We start from the raw sequence: 22341 nt of genomic DNA, 5'->3' as shown, positions 1-22341 counted from the left end.
AGTATTTCAGCCTAAGGAAGTAGGGGATAAAATCCCCTGAGGTCAGAGTTCTTTTGGTGTATTTGAGAAAATGTCAGAGCCAGAGCAAGAAGAATGATAGGAAATGATGTCAGAGAGAGAGGCCCGGGTACATAGGGCTAGTGGGTCTTGGAAAGAAATAAGGATTCATGTTAAGTGTAGTGGAGGCCATTAGAAAATTTTGAACCCTGGGGTGCCGTGGTTTGATCGGCATTTCTTAAAAATTTACTCTCGCAATATACACAATAGACTATAAGGGATCAAGAATGACAGCTGGGTGGGCCTATTAGGCAGCTATTTCAAGAGTCCTAGTTAAAAAAAGAATGAAACCAGGATGAGGATAAATATGTAGAAAATGGTGTATTCTCTGATTCTCCTGTCACTTTAAAGATGTGTTTAGGCAGTAATTTACTACATAACAGTAGAATGAAAGAATAGCCACACAGTGTTTTTTCTTTGCTCGTTCAAGTTCAGGATTCACTTTTTCTTTTTTGGGGACTTCCCCCATGCATGTCTAAACCATGCAATCACTGCCCCTGAAAGTGTTAAGTTCATGATTTGGAATAAGTGAAGCAATCTTGCAAGTTAGAAGATACAGCCAAGTAGGCTTTGAGTACAAATAATATATTTCATGGAGACTTCAAACCTGATTATCCTATCTAATAAAAGAGTAATATGCAGATTGTCCATCACTCCAACACACAAGATGGCTGCCCCCATGTGGTCAAAGATGGCTGCCCCCATGTGGACACAAGATGGCCAGCAGGGGAGGGCAGTTGGGAGGGACCAGGCCTGCAAGGGAGGGCAGTTGGGGGCAATCAACCCTGCAGGGGAGGGCAGTTAGGGGTGACCAGGCTGGCAGAGGAGGGAAATGGGGGCAAACAGGCGGGCAGGGGAGCAGTTAGACATCAATCAGCCTGGCATGGGAGTGGTTAGGGGGTGATCAGGCTGGCAGGCAGAAGCGGTTAGGGGCAATCAGGAAGGCAGGCAGGCGAGCAGTTGGGAGCCAGCAGTCCTGGATTGTGAGAGGGATGTCCACTGAGGGGTCCCAGATTGGAGAGGGTGCAGGCTGGGCTGAGGGACACCCCCGCCCCCGTGCACGAATTTCGTGCACCGGGCCTCTAGTAGCTAATAATTATCTGTTGTTAATACTGCAGATAATCTACTTTGAATATCTTTTAGACAGTCTGCCAACATGATTTTAGGAGTATATTTTAAAATTAGGCCAGAGTCATTTTTTTCTTCATTTTTTTTTACATTAGTTCCCCTTCCCTTCAATAATCTCATCTACAGGAAGACCTTCCCCTCCCCCCATGCACCTATGACATGTGTGTGGAAGCCTCATCGGGGATCCAGGAGAGACTTTTAAGTTCTTTGTATATTCTTTAAACTAGGCATGATTAAGAAGTTCAATGGAGAGATGCTGTCAAATCATTAATTTTCTGCGCTGATTGAGTAAGTGGCTTGGTTCCTTAAGCAGACTGCACAATGTTGCTTTTTCAGATGGAGGCCTTTCCATCAAGAATGCACGGTGTCTCAGAGGAGAAGATAGCTGTAGAGCGTTGGGGCTGTACCTTAGGAATGTAATTTGTTTGCTCGACAAAGCATGGCAGCTAAACCAATAGAGTTGTTTGTTGTGTAGTCTTTCTCACTAGGCCATGTTGTAAAGCTCTGAGGACTGGAGAATGCGACAATGAATTAAAATGCAATTTCCCCCCCCCCCCCCCCCCGTAGATATTTTTGAATGCGGACACAATTCGGCTGGGAAATCTGCCGACCGGCTCTTTCTCATCGTCACCCAGCTCTTCAAACACTCGGCAGACAGTGTACGAACTGTGCGTCTGCCCCAACGGCAAACTGTACCTTTCTCCAGCAGGACTTGGCTCCACCTGCCAGTTCAGTAGCAACATCTGCTTGTGGAGCTGAAGTGACTGATTCCTCCTCACACCAGAATAGCCTTTTGTTCCCGTCTGTCTGCTTCACGGTTCTGCTCGGTTTCCCTTGTGATCAGTCCAGAGCTTCTTCGAATGGTCCACAGGTCAACTTCCTCCGGCGTAAGCAGGGACTCGCCTCCACCTGCTCCTGTGAGTTACTGTACCGCTCAGCACGGAGGGTGTGCGTGGCAGGACAGCTGAAACTCGTCTTCAGCAGGAAAGATGGATCATCACTTTTGCTCAAAGGGAGAATAACATAGGTGCCTTTGCTACATGAAGTGAAGCACACAGTTTTAGATTTTTGCAGGACCTCGATATGAACTGCACATATGACCATTACACAGATGAAATTCCCAGTGTCCAATGGAAAGATGAAATGGTTAACCCTGTGAGAAAACTAACACTAGAGTCTGAAAGCACAATTTTCCATTCATCTTTTTAGATGTACACTTCCCCCCACCCAGAATTTTAAAATTTTAAAGCATTATGTAATGCTTGCTTTACTAAAAATTAAATTCAATACATGGTTTTTAACAAAACAAAACAAGACAGAACCCCACCCTGAGTTTTGTTTCTTTACATTCAGTGTGTTGTTACTCTTTGTCTACTATGTCAAGAATTTTGTACATTAGCTAATTTTGAAAGCACTCAGCAATATATTTACAGAATTAACCATAGGCCACCATGCTGTCATTTGTCAGGTCTGAATGTCCTTATGTAGTATTTACTTGGCTATTGCATGTGACATATTTACTTTTAGCAAAACATCTAATTTATTGCCATATAAGATAGGATTAAGAGGGCCATACAGGTGGTGTGGATCCACATGCTATTTGTTACACGGAGGTTCTAATGGTACAATTTTTGTTTGCAGCGTTCACTTTATACTTGACTCTGACTGATAAATTCATACATCCTCTAAATAAATGAATACTAATGTACTGCATAGTGCTGAGAATGGGTTCACTTTCCACTGGAATATCATCTTCAGAAGTATATCTATGTATTTTTTCACTGGAGATCAATATTTAAGGACAGTAGAAATTAAATTCAAAATTCCTTCTCAAATAGTAAAAAATATAAATGTTAACAAATATTGAAAATGTGTTTACATCATTAAATTCATATTTTAAGGAATTTGTTCTTTCAGCCCTTAACATTTACTTTTGTCAGACTCTTAAGCTGCCCTCCTACCAGAAATCATAGTTTCTTCCATTCTTCACTGCTTACTTTTGTAAATTAGCTTCTAAAAAACAACACCAGAATACTGTAGGTTCATTTATCACAACACTCCTTAATTCAAATTTTTTGAAACTTACAGAATCCAAGAATGTAAAATTGTATTAAACATTTTCTATTATGGGGCAATGACTTGATTACTGTAAGGTAAGTCCTTAATTTTCATATGTCAATCAATCTTCCCAGGCTCTCCCATGCACACTGATCCAGGTGCGTGGGAGCTTCCTTCTGAGGGACCGTGACTGTAGACACTGGAGTTCAGGCCTCTGCAGCACAGAGTCAAGTGGGACAGTGGGACTTGTTGAGGTTATTCAGGTAGTGGAAGCAGGAAAACGGGTATTGTAAGCAACAAAGTGAACCATTTAGCCAGAATTATCTTCTTTGCATGATCCATCATATCAAATAACTGAGAAAGCTCCATTTCATTAAATAAGTTCTATACTCAGCTGAAGCAGAAAGCTAGTGCAGTCTTATTACTTTTAAAAGAGAATTTAACTTGCATTTGGGATTCCTTAAATAAAACTTTAAATCAACATTGGAGGAAGAATTAAGATATGCTATTGCTGCTATTGCTTAAAAGTCCTATCAGAACACGAGACTTCAATTTATTTAAGTTAAAATATTAGAATTTAACATGAGAAATTATCATATAATGTTTTTCACAGTATACTAATACAAAGTACAACACAAGAAATTTTGAGAAATTATGAACGTTAATCACTGTTACGGACTTTTTCGGAAATCACTACATATTCATTTGAGTCATATTTAAGTTGAAAACACCTCTAAATTAAAACAGTTAGAAGGGTTCTTAATCAAAAGGTAACAGGTTTTCTTTTGTTAGTAATTAGCTGTGTTTCAAATCTCAGCTCTGTCTTCTACCAATCCTGAGCTGATTTAGGCATCTGGGGACATCTCCAAGCTTCTGTTTACTCAACTTTGCAACAAAAGTATTGAATCAAATGGTCTCTTGAGATTCCTTCCACCTCAAACATGTTCTGATTTCAAGAGCAAATATTATAGGAGGTGGAAGGGGCCACAGAAATGTTAAATTATGTCATAAGAGGAGAACAGATGAAAAGAGTGAGGAGACAAAACCCTGTAAAAACCAAATCTAGTGAGGGGCTGTCAACGTTTGAATTCAAATATATTCTGAAATGTTATAGAAATAATTAAAAAGAAATATATAAACTAAGAGACTGAGATTATGTCTAGATGATGTAAAAATATCTGTTCAATTTAGTAAGAAAAAATGTTGATACAGATGGCTTTCCTCTCCAATACCAAATAATTGGTGACCGGCTGCTTTACATTCCTTGGTTTCTATGTATAGACTCAGGCGCAGAATTCGAGCTTCTGTTGAAGACACGAAAGATTGCTCTTACAAGTCCTTCACTTTCTTATCAAAGATTTGATTCTTTCCTAACACAGCACTCCCTCCATTGCAGACAATCCAGACAGATTCATCGTCTGTTTTTCCAGTACCATTTTTACATCACAGCATATGTAAATAGAGTCAAGTTTACTTTGTTGCAAATTTAATCTTTTCTAAATCAAACTCAGAAAAAGAAAATGCTTTAAGTGTAGTACATGAACCCTAAATTTTACATTCAGTTTAGCTATGGACAGCAGGAAGGGGGAGGGAAGAAGACAGGCAGGTAAAATAGGAAGGAAGAGGGAAGTCAAGAGACTACTCCTGTCATTTACATTCTAAGCTAGGAATGAACAGACTGAGAAGTAATTGAGTTCAGTTGATGGGGCTAAAAGAAACAAAGACAACCAATCCTTTCCCCCCCCGCCCCAGAATATTTCAGTAAGATACTTCCAAAAAAAAATACACTTCCAAATTTCATGGTTCCTTTGCTCTCTATCGCTAAGATGTCTACCGTATACTGCTTTATCCTGTTTTTGTTTGTTTGTTTGTTTTAGATTATGAATCATAAGCTTTATAATCTGGTACAAAATTATGTATCAAATAATTTAAAATAATGCTTCAAATTTTACATTAACCAGAAAATCATAGAGTTCATACTCCAAACCTTTGACAATGGAGCCAGGAGTTCTAATTCTAGTTCTGCTCCCCTACTCATGTGACCTAAAGAAATATAATTAATTATATGGCCAATGCTTACTTGTCTGTGAAAAGGGTATATCAAACGAGGAGGATTTTTTTGTTATTTTCATCTTTAAATTTAATTGGTTCACTTAAGACTCAGTAATCTTGAGTTCAGTAGCCCAGTCTGAACTGGCATCATTAATCTCCTCTATACCTTACTTAATATGTTGCTTATAAATGTTGAAATGCAAATCTCCCAGCTCCCTACTCCTTTGTTTTCTATGCTCCCTTTCTTGCTCTTACCATTTGAACATAAAAATAATGCTTTTTTGACAGGTTTCAGTAATTTGGTTGACCTGGAAAAGAATGTATTTGGATCTTATTAAAATGACTATTTAGGGAAATAATGGAAACATTTACCAAATGCTAATATCCTGTTGGTCATTCTATTATTATTTATTATATCAAACTAAAAACCATTGTGTGTTTCTAAAGGTAATTTGATCAAAAAGGTCAATTGCTAATTTTTTTTATAATATGCCATTCAAAATTCCTAAGTAATTCTAGCATCTGAATTACTCAGTTGGATAGTGCCTCATTTTATAAAACTGGCATTTGATACAATAAAACTTCTAATGAATTATGCCATTGCAAAAATGATATCTCTGAATGAGGCAGCAATAGGTAGAGGGCTGGTGAGTGTTTAATGCATTTACATGGCTAAATTTTATAGCAGGTCATGTCAACATCATAATATTAAATTGTTGTAGTTAATGCTACTTAATGGCCAAATTCTATATAGCCAGCAAAGCAAACTCACAGTTCAGTTTTGTATTAGTGAGGTCTTATCACCTTCTTTCAGTAGCTTTGGTCTAGTTAAAACTGCTCATGTGACCCTATTTAGAGGTACTTATTTTCTCTATATACTCTTATACATTATAGTAATGAATATTGCAAACTATCATAAGTAAAATAATATTGTCCTTTTATTCTTTTAAAACAATCATAAACTAATGAATGTCCTCCCTGAACATTGTTATTCATATTGTTTAATATTGCAGTTCATTAGTTGTTTAAATCTCAAAGACCAAAGATTGAGATTTCTATCATATTTAACTCTAAAACACTGCTACTTCTACTAATTTATTCAAATTAATAGCAGGGCTTATAATTATAATGTGAGGTAGTAAACATCCCCCTTGCCAGATTCTGAGCTGTAGATGATTAATTAATGCTTTTGTTTTAGAGGGAAATCTTTCTTAGTGTAGTCCACTTATCTTTTATACATGCATAATAAAATCCTTGTTATCCACAAAACCAGTATGTAAAGACTATATCCCCAAATGGGCCCAGGATGGATTTACTCAGCTGAGTTTACACTTTCCTTGCTTGCTAAAATTCCTTGGAGAATATAATTAATTTGAAATACTTTTAGAACCACAGGGCTATTTTTTATGTTGATTGAAGCGATTTCAATCTTTGAGAAAGTCAATGAAAAACATTAAAGGAAATGAGGTATAATGAACCGTGATTCTTTTTGTTTTGCGTTCTAAATATCTCATTTGTTTGAATATTTATAAATAAAAGCCAAACAGGGTTAACAATGTGCAAGGACATTCACTGACAATGGAGATGTGTAATTTTGTGTTTCAGTGTCTCGTTATTTTATACAATTCTTTAAACCAGGTCCACTATTCATTTATTTTCTTTTGTAATTTTCATGTAAATGTTTTCTTGTGTACATATGACAAATGGAACTATTTTCTTACACATACTATGCAATATGTTTGTAAAATTGCAATATTACCAAAATTACAAAAGCTGTGCTTTTGTACTCGATCTTGCTTTATGTAAAAATCTATCTTTTTCTATTTAAATGGACTATCAGTCCCATAAACTGTAGATAACATATCTATTCAAAAATCAGTCTATTGTATCTTTTGTTTAGTTTTGGGTAGAGTGGGCTCTAGTTCTTTTGGGAGAAAATGCACAAAGTTCGGCAGTTGGAAACTTCTTTTCCTCAGAAAATGAGACCTTTGATGCATGCAGTGAGCTCATATAATTTAAGATCTCTCCTGTAATTCTTGTATTTTGTCATAATTTTGGTGCTACTGTGTAACCATGATTAAATGTGATAGTCAACAAAGAGGATCAAAACTCATATGCTATCATTTCATTTATTTTATTGAGAAAAGTCCATAGAGAAGGGAAATGAGTATTTGTAGGGAATAGAGACCCTTTTCAATGATATGTTTTAAATATCAATTCTATTAGGATACATACTTTTACAATTTTAATTTAATTTATAAGTTTATACTTCATAAAGATGCTTCTCTGATGCAAAACTGAACATATGTTCCTCTTAAACATATGATCAATGAAACTAAAGAATTCAAATTGATTTAAAAGTAACAGTTACTACATTTAACCAGACGATTAGCTAAGAGTTTAACTGTGACTTTTGGGGATAATACTAGGTAGATGCCATTTGCTCAATCACATCTCTCTGCACAGATGTATATCATCACACATAAATACACATTCACATGCAACGGTGAATATAAACACATACCAATTGTAAGTTTACTTGAATAATGTTTGTATTTCTTCACTTCCTTGTTACATTCAAAATATCAAGAACCAGCACACCTTCACCTTTTGGAGAGAGAATTCCCAGTGCAATATGTTCCATGCTTGGAGAGTGACATTATTCCTCAGAGGTTCCAAAAGAGCAGAAGTATCCATTGGAAGTTGTTGTGTGCGTTTTTATGACATGATCATTGTTTTCTTCCTCTACAGCCCACATATCTATATACTCCAGTCCAGCTATTAGGGGGCGGGGGAACAAAATCAGAATCATTTACACTCCTCACAAAATCTTTCAAATTTACTTCTAAGTAGAAAATAAATGAGAGCATTATTTTTGGAAATCATATACAAGGTGCCCCTCAAAAATGTATATACCCTTTAACAGCTGATAGCTCAATTTTGAAAATTAAATGTATTTTAATAAACACTGCCTTTGTGATGAATCCAAGTGTGTGTACACGTTTTGGGGGACACCCTATATATTCTCCAGCAAAGTCTGGGATGGTTCTAACAAGCAACCAGACACATGCATGCTTATTTCCAGCAGATCCTCAGGCCATTTACCAGCCATTGTAATGTCTTCCTTTTAGTAAACTCTTTTCTCTTATGAAGTGTGGGTATTGGAGAGTGAAGGTTGGGGCAGGTATAAGTCAGATAATTCCAATGCAACTTTATATTCGTGTTTTCGGAACTTTGGCTAATCACGGACAGAACAGAAAATAGCACTTCTGGGAACTCTAAATGTTGCTGTAGCTTCTTCTAATTATCAGGTAGAAGATTACCCTCTTTGTGTCACATGACAAATTTTAGAGGGAAGACACATTTTCCTTACGTTTTTATCTCCCTCAATAAGAAATAATTTTTGCCATAAAAGTAAGGTTTATAGTAACGGAAAAATATTGCTTTACAGTATTCACTAGTGATTTTAAAAGTCAAATATACTCTGCTAGTAAAAAATTATTCTAACTCAAAAAAAGAAATCACTTGAAATTACTGGAAGTATAAATTGTGACCCTGACTTTTTACCAGTCAAAGTAATCCCATTGATACTAAAAAAAAAAAAAAAAGAAAGAAAGAAATACTATGTAATAAAGGAAAGATTTAATTGCACCTTACAAATATATGCTAAACTTTTTATCAGAACCAGTCAATCTACTCATTTTATTCCAGTAGTGGATATAAATTTTTAAAATAAAATGAATATATTGGCTTTGTTCAAAAAGAATGTTTAGTATCTTATATATAGTTAAACATAAGATTAAATTGCATTTGCAGATATGATTTTAGCTGATTTAATCAGTGTTTCTAGGTACTAATCATTTATTTTTTTAATAATTTCACTTGTTTTCAGAAAGAATATTAAATTTTTTACAACATAGAGTAATTTTTAAAACAGAAAAAATAAATTAAAGGAAGTTTTTAGAAAAGAAAAAAGAGACCAAAAGTTTTATCACTAAAGCAAAAACTAGTTAATATGTTGAATGTTAAAGGAACATTTATGTTTCCTAAAAGCCAGATATTTAAAGGGAAGTGGCATAGGCTATTATTTGAGAAAAAAATATATACTGCTTCAGAATATATTTTTATGTTAAATCTAAGTTATTTGTTGCTTAAATATTTATGGATCTGTAAAGAAAATACAGTGCCTTAAAGAATAATTTTATTTAAAAATGCTGTTTTTCTATTCACTTAATAATTATAGAACATAAGATGTTGGAATTGCTTAGTATGTTGCAATATATGAGAATCGCAATTGATCCATAATTATAAACCACTAAAATATACATAAATTAACTCAAATGTCTATAAACTATGCCAAATGTTAAAACATCAAACATAAATGGCATAGATCTAAAGCATTTGATATTTTGACAGATATTTTCCAAATATATAGTGCACTTAGTATATAAATTATATAGTTTATCTTATTATATAATACTTCTGTCTTTTATATAACTACTAGAGGCCCAGTGCATGAAATTCATGCACTCCGAGGTGGTCGTTCAGCCCGGCCTGCACCCTGTTGCAGTCTGGGAGCCCTCGGGGGATGCCCAACTAATGGCTTAGGCCCATTCCCCAGGGCAACAGGCCTAAGCCATTAGTCGGACATCCTTAGTGCTGCCGCGGAGGCAGGAGAGGCTCCAACCACTGCCACTGCGCTCGCCAGCAGTGAGCCGGGCTCTGGCTGAGTGATGCTCCCCTTGTGGGAGCACACTGACCACCAGGGGGCAGCTCCTGCATTGAGCATCTTCCCCCTGGTGGTCAGTGCACGTCATGGTGGGCAGTCATTTCGCAGTTTGGTCGATTTGCACATTAGCCTTTTAGTATATAGGATCTATTGATGAATTCAGCAAGTAATGTTGAAGAGTAAACATTGGGAAAGTATTGTAGATGAAACATCTTGGTAAAACTCTACACCATTGATATTTTAATAGCATGATGAATTCGGTGTTTTCCTTCTGTTTACAACTTGGTAGAAGATTCTGAATTCACTGGCCACCAGAATGAAGAGCTTTGCAATATCATGAGGAAAGTTATCTATTGTTCTCAAAATTAATTAAAGAATTATAAAGCCAAAGAAAGACCTAGCCAAAAATCTAGAAATATATAATATTATTTTAATTGGGTCAATCTCATTACCCAATTAGATATTATGGGCTATCATGAATTTATAACTGACAATGGCATTCCACTATGTTTTGAATGAATAGCACATTATATGAAGTCACTGTTTAAAGAAAGTCTGAAAGTCCAGAAAAAATAAACTTTAGTTATAGCCTCAAAGAAGAGCACTAATATAACAATGTAGATTCATTAAATAGTAATTGAAACTTCAAAGTAAAATATTAAAAGAATTAATATACATTTCCTTTTGCATTTCATTATTTGACCTCTTTAATTATTTTTACTATGATCCATTATCCATCTTGAAGTAATAAAATTCCCGTAAGTAAAATGGATTTGATTTTTTAAAAGGGGCATCAGCAAACTAGAAGTCAAAAAATCAGATTCTAATTCCTGAGTTGCTTTGAACGTGAAAGGTTGAAACTTCATCTATGATTGTGCCTGGGTTTCATCTTGCAAGCCAACTCTAGCCAACTGAAAAGGCTACCAATATACTGTACTGAGTCTGATTCTAGAACTAAATCCAATCTCTCAGGAAGAGTAGCATGTCATCAACAATAGCAAAGGATCTGGAGTCATTGAAATGGATGAGGTTTATGTTAGCAGTGAGTTGATCTCAAGGGCTTCCTACTCAATGTTGGGGCTTAGTTTCCTGAATTATACAATAATGTGGTTAAATACAAAATATTTTAGAACCTATTAGTGTTATCTTCTTTAAGATCTTAGTGTTTAATTCCATGCTATATAGAATTGACTTTTACTCTAATGTGGCATATACTTCCACATATATAGAGCAATGTACTGAAATGAAGGAATAAGGAATAGAGGTGGCAAGTTGTTAAACATTTAATAAATTATGGCCCATTATATAATTAAAAAATCACAGTGGGATTATCTAGGTTATGTAAATTATCTAAGCTCTGGATAACAATTTTACTTGATGTCTATTTTTCAAAGGTAGGAACAAATGAACTAACATAGGTGAACTACATATTGTTTATTCTATACTGAATTAAGAACAATTAATTTATATTACTTTTTTCATTATAAACTCAACTCTCTTGGATTAAATTTAATTAGTCCCTGTTTTATAGATCAGAAAGCTGTGTTTTGGAGAGGTTATAATAGGTTCCACATCAACCTATTATACTTTTTAATTAAATTTTAATGCATTCATTTGCTCATTTATTTAATAAATGGTAACAAGTATCTCTGTCAGCCACTGTTCTACTACACTAGTCACTGGTAAACAAACAGTGGTCAGCCAAAGAGAGACAGAGAAGGCTGGGACTCTTGTAGAACTTCTGGGCTTGCTGGGGAATGCAGACCAGACCAGATCACTGACAATGTAGAAATAAATAAGCTAATGACATAATGTGAAAAGTTCTCTGAAGAAAATACGCAAGGAGGTAGTGACAGGGTTTGTCTGCCTCACTATGATAAGCACTTTAAGAAGAGAATCTTACCATTTAAGTCACAAATTACATTTTGTTGAGTACATTTTCTAGGTGGTGTGGTAGGATATCAACCCAACCACTTGAATACCAGGTGTCAATCAGGAAAATATCCCTGGGAACAATGACTAGCAACATTATCTTGAGTTTCAATAATATAACAATTGTGTACCTGAAGATATATAAAGCAAGAATAAACATTCATTGCAATTCAATCTACAGTTGCATTCCTAGTCATAAATTGAGGTCACAGTTTTAATCATAACCGCATGTGAGGGTCCATGTTTGGCCTCAGACACTCTCTTTTTTAACACAGTCCTTTATTCCTGTTGATTTTTTCTCCTGGGTGCATGTGGGAAATTATGTTGTTTTGTGTGTGAATAAGATGCATTACTCAGCATCTACAAAAAATGTATTTCCTATGAATGACTCCCTCCAAAAGATAAATCTCAGAATGGTATTCTAATAAGAAGTATGAGCCTTGATATTGTGAAAAGAAAAAGATTGTTAATTCATTGTGCAATCACATTCTACCAGGAAGCCATATTTACTCTGGATTTTTACCCTTAAAAAATGCTTGTAACCTCAGTGTTGTTCATGTTATATCAAATGATGTAAGTTGCTTTACCTCTTGATGTGTCTATTAGAGTGAGTTTGCTATAAAATCAACCTGAGTATTATTACATGATGGATTTATAAAATCTAAAAAACAAAAAAGTAAAGCAGTTTATTTCTCTCTGGGATAAATTTGTTGTCAGTGTTTTTACATTATTCTGGAATATTTTAATTATATTTTCAACATAAATTTGGTAGGTTATCCTGGTTAGTTAGACTAGATTATTTCTATCAGGCAAATCTATAGTGATTGAATAAAAATTATTAATCGTAATATCTTGAATTGTTCTGAGGCATTTTAAAACATTTATTACTGAACATACTAAATTATGAAACTATACCTTGGGCATGTGCCCCTAAGAAAAAGTAGAATCCTATAAGTAGGATAAGAGTTTGGATAAAGTATTCTTTTAAAATTGAGCATCCTAATGCTCTCTTTATTGGAGGCCCCCAGAGGATAGTATGATATATCTTCATGGTAAAACATATTGATTGGCCTAAAGACAATATAATATTTTCAAGTTCCAATATTCAATTTTACATGCATACAACAAATTACATAGAGATTTTGGGACCAGAAAATTTTCCAACTCAGGAACTTTAGATTTTATGAATTTTGCACAGCCACCTCATTTCCTTGATTACATCTTGTTATAATGTTGCATCATTACCTTAGCATAGTTATCATAGAAAAATTCATGGTGATACCTATTAATAAAAACAATTAAAACAGAGAAACAATTGAATCAGACCCGTTTTCAATATTAGGAACTTAGAGGTAACCACCATTTGCAGTACAGTAACTGGTTTTGCAAGATGGGTCAGTTCGGTTTGGAGCTATACTTACTGTCAATGGTGATACTTAAAATAGATTCCCAGCCTCAGTACTAGACTGATCCAACAACTTCCCACCCTCTTTAAGGAAAATTGGCCTAGTGTATTTTTATCACTCCCTGAATGGGTACAACCAAAAAAACACAAGTATCCTCTAGACTTCTAAAAAACATACACATTTCTTCTGAGAACTGATACTTAAGTGTTATGTGATAATTTTTTTTAAGTTAAAGTTATTTTGTTAATAGTGTCCCAGGATAATCACCTGTCCATACTCATGATCACAAAGGTTGAAAATCCACTTGAAAATCAGGAAATAGAAATAAAACGAATTTAACATGTTTTCCCCTCTTGATCTTTCTCTGTTTTCGTTTTGTGTTATTTATCGTCAAAATGTTAATTTTCATTTAGCAGATGCCTATATATGGTTGTGTTCTACTTTCCACACTCTTAAAAGTTGAAGATTGATCTAATTGTATTAATGTGATAATGTGATTACAAAAAAAAAAAACTGTTAAAAGTTTTTCCTACCATAAAACAGTAATTGGAATAAACTCTGAAAATGATATGCAAGATAAGTTTTTATCCTTTGCAATATTTGAATGTGCTTGCTACGTTGTCTAAAACGTATGGTTCTTCTTATATAGTCTAGCCACATACTTTCAAATTTAGGAAATGCAATGAAAATGTAAAGAAAATCAGCATTTTATCTGCGATATTGTGTTAAATTGATCTGCCAGGGTGGGAAAATATATTTCATTCATTCTATGCACTGGCAAAAAGACTTGGCCTGAATTGTAGGGCATTGGGTTTGGCTTTTGTCCTACTAAACCTTTAAGTTCTGCAATGGTGTGCAAATGGATAAGTCAGAGAGAGTGCAAATGACTACTGATCTCAGAACAGTGATCAGTCATTGTCCATAAAACAGTCGGTGTTCAAAAATGAGAATAAGTTGCAGGGACAAAATAGCATTATATTTTGAAAATCAATAGGAAATGAAATATTAAAAGTGATCATTTCCACTAAAACGCATAATTTGCTTTCAACTCAAAGCCATTATTTGTAAATACGATGTCTTCAACAAATTGAAGACTTATGAGTAGACATCAATTGTAAATTTTTTGTAGACTTACGAGTAGACATAAATTATAATTTGGGAACTAAAAACTACTGAATAAATCATGTGGCCTAATTTTTAAAAAGCACAAATTGAATAATATATAAAAGGCAGATGGCATCCTTCAAAGTAATACAATTTCCACAGGCTTACCTTCTCATTTCATAGTGTCTGGATTAATCTGCTTTTCCATAACCTCAGAAAAGAAGAATCATCTCAAAAATCAATAAACAGAAAAATAGGTGGTTGAGAATTTAATCACTCACTGTTTAAATGGGTTGGCACTTCTGAATCTGAAGATGTATTTAAGTTAATAATAATCTGGTACCTAAAAGTTTTCACTTAATTCTCTGCACTTTTCCTCAAATACATTTATCAAATAAATTAAGGTATAATTGGGATGCCTTTCTTTACCCAGGGAAATCCAACACGATGGTCCTAACCTAAAACTCCCAAATTTCCTACTTGCAAGCACTAACAAATGCAACAAAACAAAGATGCTTTCTAAAATAAAATATTGGATTTTTAAAAATAGTTATAGGAATACATTTTAAGTAGCATTCCCTTAGTAATTGCTTAAGTATAGATAATACAATTAGTTGCATCTTATTTTTATCCTTCGCTAATAAAGGCATGCTCTATTTTTATTTGAAAATTGGACCACTCAAATGAACTCCAATATATGGTTTTTCACAGAAATTACTTTGTGACTAGAGAGTATATTTATGCTTACCCGAAATTAACATGTGAGCTAACTAACACACACACCCTTAGTTTCCTTTGGAAAATTTTGAAACATTATGTTGACTTTCACAAAGATGAATGAAAGTCTGTGAATTTCATGATTATAAGCCTTGTCTGAAGAAAAACATATTGCCTATATATATTGTGTACTGGAATCATGCCATATTTTTTTCGTGGTTATTGGGTTTTGTTTTGTTTTGTTTTTAACACCCTATTTCAAAACCTTACAAATTCTTTAAGCATAATGCATTTTTACTTTCTCAACATACATAGTACCTTGTATAAAATGAAATTTTTATATCTAAATAAAAATTTATTAATTGCCATATATTTTGGATAACAAGAAAAAATAAATTTTGACCACATAACTCCACTTTCTGAGACTATCATTTTTATCTGTTTAGTTAATGTCCTCATATAATTTTAAGCTGTGTAAGCATTTGTTCCAAAAATATAATATTGTACAGTTTAATTTAAAATATCACTTTAGTTAAATTATTGTTATAATAAAATATTTCATCCTATTAATGTTTCTATAGAGTGTTATTGTATTCTTTTAGAAATATGTTTTGTTGGGTTTATTAGAAAAATAAATGCATGTAATAATATTGTAAAATTTTAAAATGTATATTAAATTGAAATTTTGTAATTAAATAAAAATATTTAGTACAAATTATAGCCAAATGTGGTAACTTTGTGTCTCATATAGAAGTTTTTTGCCATTGTAATAACATCATTTATTATAGGAAGAAAAATATCCCCTGGTAAAATAGAGGTAAATAAGTTATATTTTAAAGCATCAGAACATCTACCAAAGTGAATGCCAAATTGAAATAGTCACTCAGAAGGTGAAGTGATCCTTTATTTCTTCCATAACAACATGCCTTTAACTTTTCATAAGTGAGAGTGTTCTGCAAATATGCATTTTCTTCAATTAATTTTCTGTAAGGAACCAGCCTGCAGAAGAAGATAAAATTGTGTCCATTGTAACCAGATTGATATATAAGTTCCTTAATGCAAATTTATATCACATTGAATCTATGTGTCCAAATGTATGTTTCCTTGAACACTATTCCCACAAAATATAAACAAGAGTGTGAAAAAAAAAAGGCATATGGACAAAAACCAAAACAACACTGAACAACAGTAATAACAAAATCACAGAAAAGACTATAGAAGAAAAGGCAGCCCTGACCGGTTTGGCTCAGTGGATAGAGCATCGGCCTGCGGACTCAAGGGTCCCAGGTTCGATTCCGGTCAAGGGCATGTACCTTGGTTGCGGGCACATCCCCAGTGGGAGGTGTGCAGGAGGCAGCTGATCGATGTTTCTCTCTCACCGATGTTTCTAACTCTCTATTCCTGTCCCTTCCTCTCTGTAGAAAATCAATAAAATATATTTAAAAAAGAAAAGAAAGAAAAGGCATATACATTTCTTTATGTGCTAAAGCCTTTACTATATACTGAATAACTTGAAAACGGAGATACATGTGCAGCGACTCTCAGTTATTTAACCAGGAAAATGCCTCCTTGGAGAAAACATCATACTGAAGAATATCTCAGGAAATGCTGCAAATTTTCAGCAGTGTATAATGCTGTGGAGACTTTGCTCACATAAATCACCCACATTATTGTGCAAAGAAATGCTCTCAAGCCACCGGTCAGGAGCATACTCAGATAACTTAGTATTTTTTAAAAAATAAAAAGACTTTCCAATGTACCCTAAGAATGTTCCACATGTTGTAGTTACCCTGCCAGTTTGAATTCTGGTTCTCTCATCTTACTGCCTTTTTTATATTTACCAAGCCTTCTATGTCTGCCTATAAATGTTTGACAGATGGTATTTATGACGGGTATACACTGTAACATGATATATTACATAAAAATTGTTTTAAAACTGATCATCGTTTCCCCATTACAACAGTTCAACAGTTCAGACTGCATCTGGGCAAAGGCTTGAGAATCTGGAGAAGTGTGACATTTTTACATTTAGTAATAACATATAAAACTAGCAAAGCTACTATTCCATTCTTATTTCATAATACTTTCCTTACGTTGTATATTTAAAGTATTAGCTTTCCCAGAGCATCTTTTAGTTTATTCTTTAATTTAGATCTCAAAAGGTTTTCGTTAAACAATTATGAGAGTAAAAATGTAGTCTTTGATAAAAATATTCTCTTGTTAAAAGGTAAATGAAGATAAACTCAACTTTGAAGATAAGGAAAGCCAGTAGTCAGATAATCTGTTAGTCACTGATCCAAATCTCTGTCTTTTTTCATTATTTGTAAGCATGAATAGCACGATTCTATTGCTTCTAGACCATACCTAATGAATCAGAATGCCTGATGCCCTTGCAAAAGGATACCTATATAAGTTTTATTTTAGAAAAATGTTCCTATATTTAAAAAAAACAACACATTTATTTACATTATTATGACATCCAAGTACTAGTTCAAGCAAAAGATAACAGAAGAAAAGCCACAATTCCAAAGACTATGAAAAGCCCAACACACTGATAAAGCATTAAATAAAATGGTATTCCTTGTTTTAGTAATTTGTACAGTTTTATAAATATCTGCTCCCTCAAATTACATTTAGAAAAGAGGAAACTTCAATCCAATAATACAAAAAAGTTTTACTGGTCGATGAAGGATTTAAAAGGACCAGCCTTGCCCTAACTGATTTGGCTCAGTGGATAGACCCTTGGCCTGCAGACTGAAGGGTCCCAGGTTTGATTCCTGTGCACATACCTTGGTTGAAGACTCCATCCCTGGTACTGTTGAGGGTGTGTGGGAGGCAACCAATGGATGTATCTCTCTCACATTAATGTTTCTTTCTCTCTCTCTCTCTCTGTCTCTCCACCTCCATTCCACTCTCTCTAAAAATCAATGGAAAAATAGCCTAGGGTGAAGATCTAATCTAATAATAGACAAATATGCAAATTGACCACACCTCCGACACACCCACAAGCCACGCCCACAAGCCACGCCCACCATCCAATCAGAGCGAGTATGCAAATTAACCCAAACCAAGATGGCTACAGCCACAGAGAGCAAGGTTTCCTAGGTAACAGAGGAAGCCAAGCTTTCTGCCGGCCGTTGCAGGCCTAAGCCTCCACTCAAGCTACAAAGTTTCAATTATAGAAGGTAAACAAATTCAAACAAATGGCGGCAGAATGGAGCTTGAGAGAGCAGGCCAGGGTTGCCGCCGGCAACAGGGGAAGCAAAGCTTTCCACACACCCTGGCCGGGCTCACCTGCTTAAGGCAACAAAGTTTCAATTATAACCCCAACATAATGGCTGCAGCCTCGGAGGGAGCCCCAGGCTTGGCTTGGCTCCGCTCCAGGCTACAAAGTTTCAATTGTAGAAGGAAAATAAATCCCAGATACCAGGGCCTCTGCTTGGGTTACCAGGAGGCGTGGCTGGCCTTCAAACCACCACAGGCCCCTCGCTCAGGCCGCCCCACACCCCAAGGGAACCCCACCCTCATCAGGGACGCCCTTCAGGGCAAACCAGCTGGCCCCCACCCCTGTACCAGGCCTCTATCCTATCTAATAAAAAAATAATATGCAGATTGATCATCACTGCAACACACAATATAGCTGCCCCCATGTGGTCAAAGATCCTGCCCCCATGTGGACACAAGATGGCCACCACAAGATGGCCAGCAGGAGAGGGCAGTTGGGAGGCACCCGGCCTGCAAGGGAGGGCAGTTGTGAGGGATCAGCCCTGCAAGGGAGGGCAGTTGAGAGGGACCAGGCCTGCAAGAAAGGGCAGTTGGAGGTGATCAACCCTCCAGGAGAGGGCAGTTAGGAGTGACCAGGCCAGTAGAGGAGGGAAGTTGGGGGCAAACAGGCTGGCAGGGGAGCTGTTAGGCATCAATCAGGCTGGCAGCGGAGTGGTTAGGGGGTGATCAGGCTGGCAGGCTGAAGTGGTTAGGGCCAATTAGGAAGGCAGGCAAGCAGTAAGGAGCCAGCAGTCCTGGATTGTGAGAGGGATGTCCGACTGCCCGTTTAGGCCCGATCCCAGTGGGATCGGGCCTAAACGGGCAGTCGGACATCCCTCGAGGGGTCTCATATTGGAGAGGGTACAGGCTGGGCTGAGGGAGAACCCCCCCTCCGTGCACGAATTTCGTGCACTGGGCCTCTAGTTAACAAAATAATAAAATAAAAGGACCAGCCTTCTTGTGTCACATTGAAACAACTCTAAATGGCCCTCACAGTGAAACCCCTCTCTGCCTCCTTTTCCTCACATGTTGGAAGGTCTAACAATCCACGGGTGCTGATCTTCCTACCGAAGCCTGCTTTCCGGGGAATTCAATCTGCAACAATTAGCAAACCATTCCTGAAAACCAAAGGGAAGACTCAGTAACTGGGGGAGGGGACAGTGATGGGTCATTGTAGGAATGTCAGAACTATAAACAGCATTGCAGCATGTCTGTTTTTGTCTCTGTGAGAGAAGGCAGAAGCATTGTTTTTCTAATATCTTTAACCTTTTGCACTTGGATGTCAAGTGTGACCACACGGTTAGCATCGGTAGCAGTAATTCAAAATTACTCTTTGAATGTATCAATAATTTGAAATATAAAAAAATCCAAATAAATAAGTTTGTATGAAAAGAAACTCCAGTTTTTTATTCTACTGCCGTGCTTTGTAAAATCTGGGGTATTTAAAAAATTAAATCCCAAGTAGAATAAAGGAATCGAGAAAAAAGCAAGTGAGTGCAAAGGGTTAAGCCATTCAAGAAGGGTCCAAGATAAGGAACTTGTATAAAAAGATCTATATATATAAAAGCCTAAGCGACTGTTATGACCAAACAACCGGAACGACTGGTCGACCAGTCGCTATGATGCACACTGACCACCAGGGGGCAGACGCTCAATGCAGGAGCTGCCCCCTGGTACTGGCTGCAGGAGCCTCTCCAACTCCATGGTAGCACTACTGAGCGGCGGCAGCAGGCACAGTGGGCCGAGATGAGCGCAAGCGGCATGGCACCCAGCCCCGGCTTGGGCTCCTCCCTGGCCGCCTGCCACATGGTGCACTGCTACATCCCCCGATGGGTCCCGGATTGCGAGAGGGCACAGGCCAGGCTAAGGGACCACCCCCCCTGCACAAATCCGTGCACCGGGCCTCTAGTAATATACAAAAGACCTTGGGAAATGGTGTGTGCCTTCAAGACAAGCTTAGGGGCTAAAGCTTCCTCCCTGGCCCATGCCTGTCTGGAGCTGTTCTGAACAGCAGAATGAGAAGAGCGAGGAAGACTGATAGCCAGCTGTCATTTGCCTGATGGTGGGTCAAGGATGTCTAATTCCCATGGGCCACAAGAATGACATCAGAGGTGGCTAAGTCCGTCATCTCAAAGGACCTCATCACAAAGGGCTTCCTGATGGTGCACGCAGATGCCAGAGAAGAAATGTTACAGAATGATATTAAAGAAAGAAAGGTAAAATCATAACATAAATATATATCAAAGATTTTATCTTATTTGGTAATGAGAGAATCCAAAGAATAAATGCATAAGCCCATCAGGAATTGATATGTTATGAAATTTATTTGCTTAATAGATGCAAAATGGGCAACAATCCACAGGACAATAATCAATTGTGTTGTACTGGACACGGCTTATATTTCTATGACCATGAATCATTTGCATTTCTATCCATTTCCTATATTACAGTTGTAAAATAGAGGAAAAGATAACTCAGATAGCTAGCTGAGTGACCTACTTGGAAAGCCACTGATGATCTGATATTACCAAAGGACAGAAGCTGAAGGACAGCTCAGAACAGCAGCAGAAGAGTTCATGTCTATGTAAAAGGGCATGGTTTATGATGTGAAGGTCCACAACCATCCCACAAATAGCCCATAAATGAATGATCAGTTTGGATGTTTGCCGTGACGGAGAACATTAATCCAAGGGCAAGGAACAAAATTGATTAAAAAAAAAAAAAAGTTTGGGTTTTCTTTACTTTCATTCATATCCCTCATGGCCTGCTCCAACCCAGAATGAAGCAGAGGCAACACAACAGCTAGGGGAGGAGAAAAGAAAAAGGCTGCACAATAGGGCTGAAAATCAACTGATGGCCGCCCGGGCTGGAGGAGGGTTAGCCCTCAACTAAATGTGAGATTCAGACTGGATGGGCTTTTTAACTAGAGACCGAGAATATTATATTGCCTGACGTTTGCCAAAAAGCTGTATTATGGTGGTTACTCTATGCTTGCATCTTCCGATCCATTCTTTGCTGTTTTCTGCCCTGCTCCTTCACAGAAGGCTGCCCCTGGCATTTTCCTGGCCCGCATGTCCTTTGGCTTCTGAGCATGTTCATCCAATTAGGGTGGCAGTGCGACATCAGAGAGAGGAAGGAAGAGAATTTGAGATATTCCTTTCACTTACACCTTCTGTACCGGGATTGGCTGGGTAATGTCTGGGTTACTTTTCCATGGTGACAGCGCCTCTGAGTTCCATGGCTACGGTTCAGTTTTCTGCTTCAAGGGCTCAAGTACCAGTTCCCTAACTGCAGCTCTGAGGGCATCCAGCAGGTACTGGCATCCACTGTGGGGCATCTCTATGCACTTCACCATCTCTACTTGGTTTCCTTACTCCAATTATTATGTCTGTAAGACGGCCTTGTTAAATCCCTCTTTACTTCAATGTTGAGTGTGCCATCTGTTTCCTGATGTGACCCAGACTGATGCATATGGGAGCTGTCAAAAATGTCATCTAAAGCCATTGAATATGTGAGGGAATGTGATTTAAACAGTGGCCTGAGAAAAACAAAGCAGTTTGCTTTTTGCACTTTATTATGTCAAGCTAGTTCAATGAAAAAGACTTTTTATTATATATATGTAATCTTTTATTTAAATTAATACATATGTTTAAAATTATGTAAAGTATATATGACACAGAATATATATTAATTTTAATATGCTTAATTATTACTCAAGTATAATACATTATTTTATAAGTGGTATATTATGACCCATTCTTTTTTGTAAACAGTGTTTCCCAATAAAAATGTATCAGCCGAAGCCGGTTTGGCTCAGTGGATAGAGTGTCGGCCTGCGGACTCAAGGGTCCCGGGTTTGATTCTGGTCAAGGGCATGTACCTTGGTTGCGGGCA

At 36.6% G+C, this 22341-nt stretch overlaps 1 protein-coding gene across 1 annotated transcript in view; it reads left to right on the top strand.

Annotated features, from left to right (window-relative positions):
* SGCZ (sarcoglycan zeta) overlaps positions 1–2977 on the top strand; it is a 196889-nt gene extending 193912 nt beyond the window's left edge. The window contains exon 7 of the mRNA XM_054720323.1: positions 1753–2977. Within this exon, the coding sequence (XP_054576298.1) occupies positions 1753–1944 (192 nt within the window). The 3' untranslated portion in view covers positions 1945–2977. The remainder of the gene's footprint in view (positions 1–1752) is intronic.
* Positions 2978–22341: the final 19364 nt, after the last annotated feature.

Source organism: Eptesicus fuscus, chromosome 8, assembly GCF_027574615.1.
Source record: "Eptesicus fuscus isolate TK198812 chromosome 8, DD_ASM_mEF_20220401, whole genome shotgun sequence".
Lineage (NCBI taxonomy): Eukaryota > Metazoa > Chordata > Mammalia > Chiroptera > Vespertilionidae > Eptesicus > Eptesicus fuscus.
Note: the sequence above shows the minus strand (reverse complement) of the source record. Positions and strands in the feature narration are given on the sequence as shown.